This window comes from Spea bombifrons, chromosome 8, assembly GCF_027358695.1.
Source record: "Spea bombifrons isolate aSpeBom1 chromosome 8, aSpeBom1.2.pri, whole genome shotgun sequence".
NCBI classification, from domain to species: domain Eukaryota; kingdom Metazoa; phylum Chordata; class Amphibia; order Anura; family Pelobatidae; genus Spea; species Spea bombifrons.
Window position 1 is genome coordinate 21,393,426 of NC_071094.1, and position 13,933 is coordinate 21,407,358.

The window sequence follows — 13,933 nt, forward strand, 5'->3', positions numbered from 1 at the left end:
TCTTGGGGCCCCCGATGCCGATCTCAGCCTTGCTGAATGCCTCGACATCGAGGCATTACAGTAACGCCGTTTAAGCGAAGAAAGTGATCGCTGATCACTTTCTAAGCTTATTTAATTATTTGACGGTTCAGGACCGTCAAAGGTCATTAAGTGACCGTTTTTCCATGACGGTCCTGAACCGGCAAAGGTCGTTAAGGGGTTAAATAAAAAAAAAATTCATTTTTTATCCGATTAATTGAAAAAATAATCGGCCAACTAATCGATTATTAAAATAATCGTTAGTTGCAGCCCTAATAACGATTATATATATATATATATATATATCATGTTTTCCGTTGTATAATACGACTGGGCGTATAAGACGACCCCCAACTTTTCCAGTTAAAATACAGAGTTTGAGCTATACTCGCCGTATAAGACTACCCCTCTACCCAGTATACAACAACCATCCAATCAAAGCAAGCGATGTACCTTACCGGTGATTGGCTGGTTGTTGTATACAAAGCCTGCTTGGATTGGGTGGGTCAGCTCTCCTTAACATATGCCTGTCCACACACACACACATGTATAGACATACACTGCCCTCACACAACCCTTCCTTTACACACATATACACATACACACCAGCTTACAAACACACATATACACATACACTGCCCTTACACACACATTTATACACTGCCCTCAGCTGCCTTTACACATACATATATATATATATATACATACATACATATACATCCTTACACCCCTTTCTTCCCATCTCTTACCTTTCTCATCTTCTTTCTTCCTTCCAGTTGTGGGAGCGTGAGGTCTGTCATTTCAGACCTCTGCTTTACTGCTCCCTCATCACTACGCACCAGCAATTGATGCCGAGTGCCGGGATATGACGTCATCCCCGCGCTCGGCATCAATAGCCGGCACGTAGTGATTAGGGAGCACGGAGGCCGAGGACTGAAGTGCCAGACCTCAAGCTCCCTAATGTTGGGCTAGTTAGAGGGAGGTCGTGATCTCCCCAACCAGCCCTGCTCATCGGGTGCACGCTGATCAGGGCTAGTTGGGGAGATCACGATCTTGCACCTATCTCGGCGTGGCCCTGAAGACCGGCCCAGGGGAGGCGGCTTCTCTGCTCGCCCCTCCCCTAGAGATACGCTACAGTTTTAGGGGCTTCGTGGGGAATCGTGATTCTCCAGCTCGGTACGTTTCAGTACCCGGTGTATAAGACGACCCCCGACTTTTGAGAATATTTTCATGGGTTAAAAAGTTGTCTTATACGCCGGAAAATACGGTATATATATATATATATCCAAATGAATGGGAATTTCAAATGCCAATCCACAAAAGGATTTTATTAGCACATACAGAAACTACAGGCCATTTATCAAGATCATACTTAAGTATGCTTGCGGCTTACACTTCCTGGTTTCGTTATATGCAGCTGGGGGATTAGAGGGGAAAAAAAGAGTTTTTTTTGTTTTTTTTTTACTTCAGTAACAAAACAATGCATGTATGTAGGAAACATACATCGGCAATTTCTTTCCACCTTTCCAGGTGATTTCATACAGTAGGTAAAATGAACCAACCTGTCTGGTAGGGAGATTTCAGACTCCCTGTCTGTTGACCAATCATCCTCATAGCGACGGTAGCCACCCTGAAACTCCTCTAACAATGTAGACTGCTCACTTTCAGGAATATCTGTGGCATGGCTCAGTAACGGGTGCTTGAGATGAAAACCACTATCTTCAGGGTCTTCTGCAACAGCTGATACAAGTCCTTCTGCATTTATTAACTGTTCCCCTTCATTAGGAAGATCCTGATTGCACAGAGTTGTTCTAGGCACAGAAGGTAAAGTTTCCGTTTTGGCTGCTGGTGGGTCACCATGTGTGACCTGGCAATCTGTATTTGAATACAACCTACAAAGAAAAACATGAGTGAACACTTACAATATCATAATTAATTTTTCATTTTAAAATAATTTCTGAATTGATTATCTTTAGAAATCAATATGTGACCAAGAGTGGCCAGTGTCCTTGACTGCCTATAAATCAAGGGTGCTGTCCGGTGTCCTTGTCATGACCCATATTGAAACACATGCATTCTTTGACACGTACATTTATTTTGCATGTACATTGGAGGGCTTTTGCTACCTATCCTACGCATATTTAAATTCCTTCAATGTATTAATCTTTACCATCTCTGCTGGAAGGGTGCTCTACATCTAAACCTTTGACCCTTTTCATCACCCCGATTCTCTCTTTTTTCTCTTTCAAGGTATACATGTAGAAATCCTTTAGTCTAATACTGATGCGTAACGCCGACTACTTTATGTATGCATCAGTGAGCAGACCGTACTGGCTGATGCCATCAGGGACGGGTGTTGCTGGCTGACTGGAGGTCAGGAATGACCTGCAACAGCCAATCTCCAACACTTTCATGCACTGTGGTCAACACATAGAGCCAATTACATGCGTGTCAATCAGCAACTGGCAATGCAATGCCTTTGTCACAATTAACTTCGCACTCCCTCTCTTTGATGTGGAGAGAGGAAAAGGGATAAATGTGATCATGTCAATGGTTCCCTGGTAGCGGATTACGCTATGTAGCCATTAGAATAGAAAGCTTGCGCATACTCACTCTTAATCACCCAGAGGTGCCCTCTGATAAATTAAGGCCTTTTGGCAAATGTACCATGCTAAACTACTGTAAAATATAATAAAAATATACAACATTGTATTTAAAGCTCAAAATATTTGTTTTATGAGCTCTCTCTTTAAAGCAAAATGCAATAAGGGATGTAGGGCAAAAAAACCCAATTTGATTTCTATATTGATACATGAATCTTAAACTAGAAGAGAAATTGCCTGCCTGCCTACCTCCTAGATTATAGATAAATATTGCATAATATAAAGCTTAATCAGTAGGAAGCCAGTTGCCTTGATAAATTTGATGAGAGCATATTAATATGCTGGTTTCTTTACAAGGACGGGAAGCAGTAGAAGCCATGTCAGAAACAAAATAAAGACGGCCAGCAGCCCAAATTTGCTGGGCCAGTCAGAACTTGCAGACGTTTTTCCCAAATTATTGTAACTGCTTGGCAACTCTCAGTGTCCATTTTCCAAACTGGTCACTGTATATCCAATGTAGAGGCAGAACATATCAAATATTGAGTATATCATGATATGCCATCATGAATTATGGAAACCCCCCAAAAACATAATGCAAATAGGATGTATAATATATAATATACCATATACGATAATTACACGACCTAGAGAAAATAAGTGCTTGGACCGATAGAAATATGAGGAAACGGGAAGCCATTTTTTTACTAGAGTGAACTAATATAATATAGTTGATCTCACAGACTAAAATCACTTGAAGTAACTGAGGTGCTGTAAAACAAAAAAAGATGTTACAATATTTAAAGACACTAAAAATCTAGCGAAATGCAGGTACACCTGACTTACTTTGAGCTATGACAGCATTTAGAAGCAATGCCAGGAAGATCTTGGGACTCTTGCAGACCCGTGTTTAACTCCAAGGACTTGGATTCGTAATCACCACTGTTAAGTTGTTCACATGAGGATAGTGATGAGGGCTCAGTGATTTTTAAAAATGCCCTATTCATGGGCAGACTTTGAGAACGTTGTCTTGCAACATCTATACTTGGGTTATAATCTGAAACAGAAGCAATTGCTTTAGAAGTAGACAGGCCAGAGCCTGTGGCTTGGTGAGAAGTTCTACGCTCCTTGTATTTTTCCCAATTTGGAGGAGGTGGGCGAGGAGGTCCTTTCTTTTTTGTCGGGACTTGAAGATGCTTCTCTTCTAATTTTGACAGAGGTGTCTCTCTCCTGTCCTTCACGGACATACACTCCAAGTTCAGCTGGCTCACGGAATATGTTCTTCCACGAGGTAATCCAGGATCCCGAGAACCATCCTGGAAAGGTGGTAACTCTATAGGCCTAAGAGAATGGTCGCAGGAAAGGTCATAGGATGACACAGTCCTGTAGTACTGCGGTGGCCATTCCTGTTCACCACTTTCACAACATGGTCTCACTGGTCCAGAGTTATAGTGGCAAAGTTCACTGCAAGGCAGAACAGAACATTCAGATTTTAAACAAACTCATATGACTGCAATCCTGCAAAGTTTACAGGTATTGTCCCAACGACTCTGCTAAATTTAAGACACAAAACCCAGACCTGCTTAGTATTAACAACCTTCCCAGAAAGAATCTTTTAAGGGACATTGTAGCCAGCATATTATCTTTAATTCATATGATAGGTGGGTGGTGTCTTTAAATTTTGTGTAACCCCCTCAAATGCATTTGCCACTTTCTTTTCACGCCAGTTAAATGCTGTGCACCAGTCAGCTCCTGTGCTGGTGCTGCGAATGCTGTGTCAATGAAAGCGCTTTCCTGTCACTGATTGAAGCTTCAAGCAGTCAATCAGTGGCAACAATACTTGAACTATGGAGGAGAAGGAAAGCACCTACAGCACGGCAGTCTCTTCTGTGTTATGTAAATTATTTACATATATATAAATATTTTATTTTGCGTCATTCATATTCTTTGGTGGGAACACTTAATTGTCTTGTGACACAAAACAGGTTGTTTCCATAGAAACTTAAAAGGCAGTTTAAAATGTTGTGTGCCAAAACATGTGTTGCGTTTATTTACCTAGTTACTTGGAGGTGGAACAGCACCTTGAAATCTTGCATGCAACAAGCTACTCTGTCCAACTATCAGAACTGGCTTAAGTTGTAAGCCAGTCTAAAAAAAACTATTATTTCTTAACCATCTATTTACAACAGGGATAAAAGTACTCAAGAAGGAAGTGGGCAAGAGTCTTTAACAAAGGAGTCGGCATTTAACATTAAAAGTGATAACAACATACAGTTTGTTAAGCTTTACAGAACTAGAGGCAGGAGAAAATATAATAATTTAGAAAGAAGTTTGCAACTACATAATGGCTCTTAATCCATGGGCTACTACTATAATTATAGCCTGTGTTCATTTTTGCATAACAATATGATGATTCTATCTAAAATGTGTTTCTGCATCTGTACTACCACATGGTACATACAGCCAGCACTATTTCCATTAGAGAGATACTTGTGTTTTGAGGCTGTGGACAGGGCTTTACCCAAACATTTATGCAAGTTTCTGACCGATTAATAGCCATTTATGTAGTCGAGTAAGAGATTTAGATTAAGAATAACGTAGTTCAGTAACACAATTTAACTGAATTTAAGTTTTTATAGAACACTGTAATACACTTATACCCTGCAGACATTCTAAGTTGCTAGAATAGAGGACACTGAGGGAGGAAAGGAAGACATCGATCTAGGCCCCCAGAGAGTGAGTGCCCACCAAAGCCACTGAGATGTGTGTTGTATATAAAAAACAATTGTTGCCAGCGGTGAATGAGATTCTACTTGCAATGTAGCTATATAACGTTTTTCAAAGGCTGAGGACCTTTAGATGCTTCAAGTTCCCAGACTGTATTCTTTAAAGCACCAACTGTCCTATTCTAAGCAATCTGACTCATGGAAATGTTACTTTCCTGTCATTGGCAAGGAAGGGAGGGCGAGTACGTCTGAGGCAGTTACACCCTCTCACAGGAACTTCAAATCAAAAGAAATTAGCCAGAGTGGAAACATTTATGGAAAGCTCAGACAGTCAGAGAGGCCTAAGACAATGGTGCATGTATTTATAACGCTTAACACCATCACTGCTTGCAAACCAAAGAATGTGTTAAAAGAACGGCCATATATACGTTTTATTGGTATCTATTTAGCACAAATCTTCCAAACCCTTTATTATGATTATTTGCCAAATCTCTGACTTAATAATTGTATCCTTCATTCTTATAATTATACCTCTTACAGAAACACTCATTGTTCCCACCTTTGCGGCACCCAATGACTGAGAAAATGCACATTTACAAGAAAAGTAATAGAAGAAATAGTAACATTTACTATACAGTATTCCCATTGTCAATAAAACAAGCCTCAACCAGCCCCGCCATCACTAAATTAACTTAATTAACCAACAACACTGCTCTACCCATACTTTGTCTCCATTGACTGCTCCTTAATTTGCCTTCAGGGATTTTTTTTTCTTTTTTCCTTTTACATTAAGGGTCGCAACACAAGTACTCAAGGCTGGAAATTTCCACCCATCCACTTTCTAAAGATAAGTAAGATGATCCAGCAGACGTGAAAAATGGCTTGGAATATTTATTGGTTTGCTAATTGGCTTATTAGACTAATTTTTAAATAAGAGTTTCAAACAAATGTTAAGACATTACAATACTGAGTTTTTGGCTTCAGACAACAAATTTAGTTTCAGTTTGGCCGAATATTTGGGAGCATTTTTAATTCAGGAACAAAAATTAGTTGCCTAGTGCTCACATTCACTCTCACTCACACTGTCATTCTCGTTCACTCTCTAAGCTCATGTTTTCCTAAGCTGTCTGCCGACCACATCCGCATCTTCTTCTGCATCTTTTTCTATCTTCTCCCTTCTCTTCTCTCTTCCATCTTCAATCATTTATCTGGCATCTCCTTTCTTCGCCCGCATGTCCATGGACATAACCCAGCAACTTCCGCCAAAATGGCAGCACTGCCTGACTGGAGGATCGGGGAGGACATTACCGAAAGTGCTATCTGAGGGAAATATGGCGGCTCTTGCAAAGACGCCATCTCCCCCCGATCCTACAATCGGGGAAGAGGACATCACCGCAAGCACCCTCAATTTGCCCTCACATGAGGGCAATATGGTGCCGCTTGCAGTGACATCCTCTCCCCCAACTGGAGGATCTGGGAGGACGTCACCACAGTGCTACGATTTTGGCGGAAGTTGACTGTTTATGTCCATGGAGGAAAAAAGTAGATACCAGATTAAGGATTGAAGAGAAGGGAAAAGATAGAAGAATATGTAGAAGTGGTCAGCAGAAAAGGTAGGGAGACATTAAGAGAGCGTAAGAGCGAATGAGAGAGAGTGTTGAAAAAGTGACAGCGTGAGAAAGTGAGAGTAAATGTGGACCCACGAATTTGGGTGTGGGGGGTTCTGGCCTTATTTTTGCGGCTTTGTACGAATTGCAGAATTTACCAAATATCTGTAAATTCTATAGTTTGTACAAATCACAAATAAACATTACTCATTAGCACATTTACAAAGTTTGTTGAAAAAAAAAAAGGAAAAAAAAAGAAGTTAAAACTCTTGGCCTGCAGCAATCAAACTTAATATATTTCTGGAAATTTTAATGTACAGTTACTAATCACTTGCTGAATTTAAAAGGTTGGAAAAATAGAAAATGTGACATTGGCAAAAGACTGGTGCACCAGTACATGAAAGCTTACCTACATTTGAATGACAAAAGTCAATGTCTGAAGTATGCAACACTTGCCTGATGCATTTTGAACTGTTGGTTCAATTAAAATTTAACTCTTTGGATACAATCACCAAAGGTGATGAAAAAGTGATTAGAAAGAGCATTTTACGATTTAAAATTCCATGCCAGCTGAATGCATGGGGTGGATCTATTATGCCACAGGGCCATATGACACTGGCAAAGGAAATTAATGCAGGTGGAAGAAATAATTAAAAAAGGAGCAATAAATCATTGAAACTAAATTAGTGCAGTCAGTGACGAAACTGAAGCTTAAAAGAGGTTGGATACTACAAGAAAGTGATCCAAAACATACCTCCAAATCAACCATGAACTACTTCAAAAAACACTACTACTTCACAGTCACCAGACTTTATAATGGATAATCTGCGGAGAGGAGATCTGAAACAAGCAGTGCATAGAAGACAACCTAAGAATATTTCTTAAATGGGAGCATTCTGCAAGGAAGAGGGGAAAAAAACCTAAAGACAGCAATATTGTTTTTAACTGATTGCTGCCAAATGGGGTGCAACTAACCGACAAGGTGCCCAATCCCTACATACACCACATTATTTCAGTTATAATTTTCCAAACTGTTAAATTCAGCACAGAAATTGTAACTATGTATTTAATTTGCAGACATGTGTTACATTTAACATTAGTACACTGCAGAGGTTGTGTTTACATGTTTTGTTGATATTCTAATGAAAAAGAAGTTATTAGCCCAGGTGTACCCAAACTTTTGAAAGTTAATCAAATACCTGAATAAGCAACAGAGCATTATACATGTGTATAAAACACACTGGTCATATGTATTTTATGGTCTTGATCCTTTGTATAGGACATTCCATATTTAGGTGTTCATTTAACCCCTTAAAGACAAAGCCCATATATGTACGGTCTCAAAATGCATTGTTTTCAATGGGATTAGGGACCACCCATTGCCATTAAGGGGTTAATTGTATCGAGATCTTTCTAATGATGATATTTACAGCCCAACAGTAGAGTCAATCGGTTGTGGAAGCTCAAGACCATTCCCCTGGTACTACAAAATGCAGACCTTACAAGGACAAGTTACTGGGAATAGAGGAAGTTGATCTGTTCACAAAAGAACATTATAAGCTGGGTCACAGTCTCAATGTCACTGTGATTGACCCTTTAAGGAATGAAAGGAAACGCTTATAAACAGTCAATGTGATGAAGTGTTATTTTTACTTAGCCCTGCTACAAAAAAAAAAAAACTAAAAAAAAAAAACTAAAAAAAAAAAAAAAAAAAAGGGTCAATCAAGATAAGTTATTGATAGGTTGTATTAACGTTTACAAAATGCATAAGGTAGTTTGGGGACTCATACCAATATTCTCTTACTACTGCTGTGACAAAGCAGAATGTGTTATATTATAGCCACACACACACACACATTTTAGGTATGTTTACATACATGTATTAACTACAGATATGACATAGCTCAGCTGGCTTTTCCATTGTTCCTCTGCCTCCCAAGCAACACTTAATTCAGGGCCAGACACCTTACCTCACAGACTGGCTGCATTTCCTGTTGATTTTCAGTTGTTGGTTCCATTCTTTTAATGGTGCTTCCTGCAACATTCCACAGGAAAAAAATGGAACAAAGGGAGAATCAGCCAAAACACATTAACAGAAAACACCTTCAAGCCACTTCCTGAACAAAAAACATATTGGACAGGTCCTTGTACATTCAGCAGGCACTTGAGAATATTCTAGCTTTATGCTTATGCAATGCATGTTTTAGGTTCCCTCACTCTATTAGCCTCCACCACATCTGATGTGAGGCCATTTATCTATCACACTCTCAATAGAGTAAAGCTTCCTTATATTACATCAAACCAGACTTTAGACTTCTTGTTTTAAAATTCCACCTTCTCTGAAATAAACATCCCTCCTGTCAGGTAAATTCCTGTATGTACTTACATGTTCCTGTCACATCCCGACATCTTTTTTTCTCCAGGCTATACATATCTCCTGACCATATTTATCCTGTAAACCATGTGCCATTTTAGCAGCCCTTCTTTGAATTATCTTCAATATTCTTAGGGTGGGGTCTCCAGAACTGTACTCAATACTCTAAGTGAGGTTTGACCAGAGATCCAAAAAGCGGCAGAACCATCTCTCTTTCTACTACTAATACCTCTAGCTATACAACCCAGAACCTGCTTGCGTTTTCTAAGGTTTCCTTGCATTGCCTGCTTACCTTTAAATCCTCAGAAATAATTACTCCCAAGTCACTCTCTTCTGTTGTCGCTGAAAGAACAGAACCCCGAACGCTATATTCTGGCTTGGGACTTACATCCTTAATGAGTAAGTTTACATTTATCAACATTAAACTGCGACTGCCACATTCTCGTCCATTCTTCTAATTTACTTAAATCACTTGCTATTTGCTTGTTTCACCAGGAACGTCTATCCTGTTGCGCATATTTATATTAAAAAGACATATATTTACAATAGGTCTTAATAGAAATGTAAGCGTCTCCTTTTAGTGGGATAATTTCTGCTCTCTGGGTGGATAGTACCTTCTATATGTAACCATGCCTTAATTTTCCAGTCCTGGGAGTTTCATGCTTAATGCTTATGTCATTATCAGCTTACAGCTAATACAGTGGATGGAACAGGAGGAACACTTTATTTACCATGCAGTTTAAAAAATATGTATTATGCATACTCTGTTCTCTCACCTGCAAAACTGGTCTCCTTATATGCCATGGGTCACCATGTATGGAAGTACCATCCTCAATTGTGCTATGCTGGACAGGACATAAATAATCACTGCATTTTGTCCACTGGTGATGATGGTGATGGTGGTGGTGACAATGACAACTGAGGTGGTTTACAGATATATTCCGTTTGAGTAAAGCAGGACACAGGTCAGTGGAACAATACATACAAGATTCATGGAATCTACATCCATACACCATTGGGTGATGATATTCAGCTGAATGTCCTCCTTGATTACAACACAACGGTGGGTCTACAGGATGATTTACACAGCACTCAGCATAATGTGCAGCACTGTCTTGCCTGCTGGGAGAGGATGGGTAATAGGCATGGTCTATAGAGTGCCTTCTTACATCAGAAACTACCTGTGAGATAGGTGGGTCAGGGGTCATTGCTTTCATGTGGGCAGAAGTGTGAGAAGACTTGGGGGGCTTACTGGTATCTTCAAAAAATCTCCTTCTATCAGCAAAAGGCATCAAAACATTCTCCTCTGTAGTCTGTGTGATGGAAGGAATTGTACCCTCAACATGCTTAGCATCTGGGGGACTTTCCTTAACTAAATGCATGTTAGGTTGCAGTTTATGTTCTGCAGACCAAGTCCAACTTGGCATATGCTTGGAAAGGTGATCTTCAAAATCCAAAGAAGAATGGGTAGACTTCAGTTTTAGAGAAGCCAAAGAAGAATCAGCCGTCATTCCCTTTTCATGTGACTTTACCTCTTGGAACTGCTGCTCATCACGTACGATCTCAAGGGAACCTGTTCTGCAGCCCTCATTTAAAGACCCATCTGACTGTGGAAGTTCTCCATTATATTGATGGGCATTTCTTTGGATGTCTGAATTTAAATGCACATGACTCTTATACTGACTTGTATCTTCAATGCAGTCTCTTGGAAGTTTTTCAGTCAAAGGCCCTTTATTTTTGCTTTGGCATAAATTGTCCCTGCACAATTCATTGGGATCCTTTATATCTTGGATTGGAGAATCCCTGTGTTCGTTCCACTTTACAGCAACCCCTTTGCACTCAGTCACATATTCTATTACAGTGCCCATCATTTCTGAGGTTTCATGATTCCCACTTGTGGCTTTTCCAGTTGATGTCTCATTATCATTCCAGGTATCGTCTTGTCTTAAGACCAGTTTCTGGGCAGCACTTTTAAGATTTTCAAATCCTTGTTCAAAGTTTTTGTGATTGACTGCTGGCAAATTGTGTTCATGCGTTAATGAGTCATCATGGAAGAAATTGGTAGAATCTACTTTTCTGATGTCATCCTCTATATGGCCTGCAGAGTTTAAAATTTTACCCTCCCCTGTCACAGGATTCATTCTTGCGTGTAATGTATTTTCCACCGAGTTTGTTTGGTGACTGGGTTTAAGTCCACCATTGTTGTCAGTAATTGTGTGCTTTTTTAACTCCATGTCCGGAATGTCCATACACTTTCCAAAACGTTCAGGATTTGCTTTTTTGATTTCTGACAACCGTGACTTGTTTTTAGGGGGTGGGGGTGGAGGAACAGGCCGAGGAGGAGATAGATGTTCAGCGGGCTCTTCTCTCTCCTCGACTGGTTCTTCCCCACAAAGCAGCATTGAGGAACCCTTACTTTTCTGCAGCTGTGCCTTCCGTTGCTGTATCTCATTTCTTAGGTTGGTGGCAAATCTGTCACTCTTCCTCCTCATTTGAGCTGAGCGACTGCGTGAAGATCCTGGCTTCTTTACTGGCCTCTCGCTATCTTCCACCAAAACATCTGTACAATTCACTGTTTGCAAACCAGGCTGTATTTCATGTTTTTTAGACTCACTGGCAGAAGTTTCAAAAGAAGCCCCATGCTGTGTTGTCAAAACTATATTATTTGTATTGGTATTGAAATTGCCAAAATCACTTGATCTTCCTTCCAATTTACCTCCTGAGACACCTGAATCCATATGATTATTGCATTTATTTTCTTTAGTATTTTCTCCATTAAATTTTTTTGTTGGATGCAGAGAATTCTCTTTTGATGTAGTCATAGTCCACTCATCACTATGAAACATAGTCTGCATATCTGAATTTTCATTGTTTAAAGAAAGTGAACAAGAAGATTTCTGAAACAGACAGTGAGAGCTGTTAGACGGTGCTTCTTTGGCCTGTTCCTCAGTGCAGCATTTTACCCCTGCTACCACATTATGACTTATCAGCTCTTTGTCTCTTTTATCATCTGACCATCTGTATTGGCTCTCAGTGCAATGGCTTTTGCTTTCCTTATCAATCATGGTGGTCTTGTCAGTGCTTTGGTAGGCCCTATCACTCTGTGAACTCAGCATGTAATACTGATCAGACAATAAGCTCTCCTTTAGATGTACAGTGCAAAGTCCTAAACCACACTGGCACCCCATGGGGTCACAGCTTTTGTACTGTTGGATGTCTGAAGTCCACCTTCCTGACATTTGCAGAGAGTCCCCTGGAGCTGAAGCCCTTCTTTTCGCAGTATGGCTAAGATGACTTTTAGAAGCACGTAGACTGTCCCTCCTGACAGGTGGTAGTGGAGGAGATTTGATAATGCTATTTGTATCATACGGAAAGGAGGAAGGTCTTTGCGAATGTTCAGCTAATGTTTGGCTACAAAGTTCTTCTTGAGGACCCTGACCTGTTTGGAGATACCTCCCATCAGTCAGTTTGGAAGTTCCCAGTCCTTGCAGGATACAGTCCATGGGAGAAGGATCTTCTGCCCTTGCAGACACTGTAGAATCGGAAGCATTAGAGCTGGCAGAGAAGGAACTGTATGCAGAGTCCCTTTTGTTTTGGTACATCCCGGGGTCAATTGGAGACAGTGTTCCCTCGTAGTAATTCTGTCCTGGCTGGTCAAGACTTTCCATGCTACCAATAGAGCTGCTTTTGTCTGTGCTGCAGTGCCGGGAGAGTGGATTCCACTGTATAGGAAGTTCACTACAAAAGCAAAAAACACAGTTAAATACGATAAGATCACTCATTACAATTGTTCTCAAAATACACATGGGCAGTATTATCTTGTCTTGTATTGCTCCAACACAGCAGTGTATAACGAGGTGAACATAAAAAAGTCTAAATCAAATCAATATTTGGTGTGACCATATGTTGCCTTCAAAACAGCATCCATTCTTCAAGGTATACTTGCACACAGTTTTTTAAAGGAACTAGGCAAGTAGGTTGTTACATTTTGGAGAACCAAAGATTTTTGCAGCTTCAGTTTCTTCTCTCTAGTCATGTAATCACAGACAGACTTGTATCCTACCATCACTTCCAGGACACCTTGTTCTTTATGATAAAGATAGTTTCTTAACAAATGTGGCTGTTTTCTGTTCTTGCCATGCTGCATATTACATTTGGGGCCAGTCGGATGCCTTCATGATGGTTCTGCATGATGGATAAGTATCTGCCTGTATGTCTTACCATTGAGGAGGCCATTAATTCTGACAAAATCCCCAATTTCATTTGCAGAAATGCAGTCCCAAACATGCAAGGAACCCCCACTATGCTTCACTGTTGCCTGCTCTTTGTCAAACTGCCTTTTGACTTATCGGTCTAGAGCACCTGCTGCCATTTTTAATACAATACAGTTCCTGTGGTTCTTTGAATAGTTGAGTCGCTTGGCCTTGTTTCCATGGCTTGTATGGCTTTTTGACCACAGGTCTTCCATAGAGACCACTTCTGACCAGACTTCTCCAGACAGTAGATGGGTATACTAGGGGCCTTGTTTTTTTGTCAATGCTGAGCTGATCGCACTGCTGGATATTTTCTGATTGTGAATGGAAGCATGATGTACCTTTCATGTGCTGC

General features: G+C 40.3%; 1 protein-coding gene and 1 long non-coding RNA gene across 3 annotated transcripts in view; both read right to left on the bottom strand.

Moving 5' to 3' along the window:
- The window catches only part of LOC128502907 (uncharacterized), a 720-nt gene extending 510 nt beyond the window's left edge, over window positions 1–210 (bottom strand). Inside the window, exon 1 of the long non-coding RNA XR_008355182.1 lies at window positions 99–210. This is a non-coding gene — a long non-coding RNA (uncharacterized LOC128502907). The remainder of the gene's footprint in view (window positions 1–98) is intronic.
- Window positions 1–13,933, bottom strand: part of SHROOM4 (shroom family member 4) — a 44,817-nt gene that overhangs the window by 7,804 nt on the left and 23,080 nt on the right. For both annotated transcript variants that reach the window (XM_053472855.1, XM_053472856.1), the window contains 4 exons: window positions 10,102–13,063; window positions 8,922–8,986; window positions 3,465–4,082; window positions 1,581–1,910 (listed from right to left, as the gene is read on the bottom strand). In XM_053472855.1, coding sequence (XP_053328830.1) covers window positions 1,581–1,910; window positions 3,465–4,082; window positions 8,922–8,986; window positions 10,102–13,063 — 3,975 coding nt within the window. The remainder of the gene's footprint in view (window positions 1–1,580; window positions 1,911–3,464; window positions 4,083–8,921; window positions 8,987–10,101; window positions 13,064–13,933) is intronic.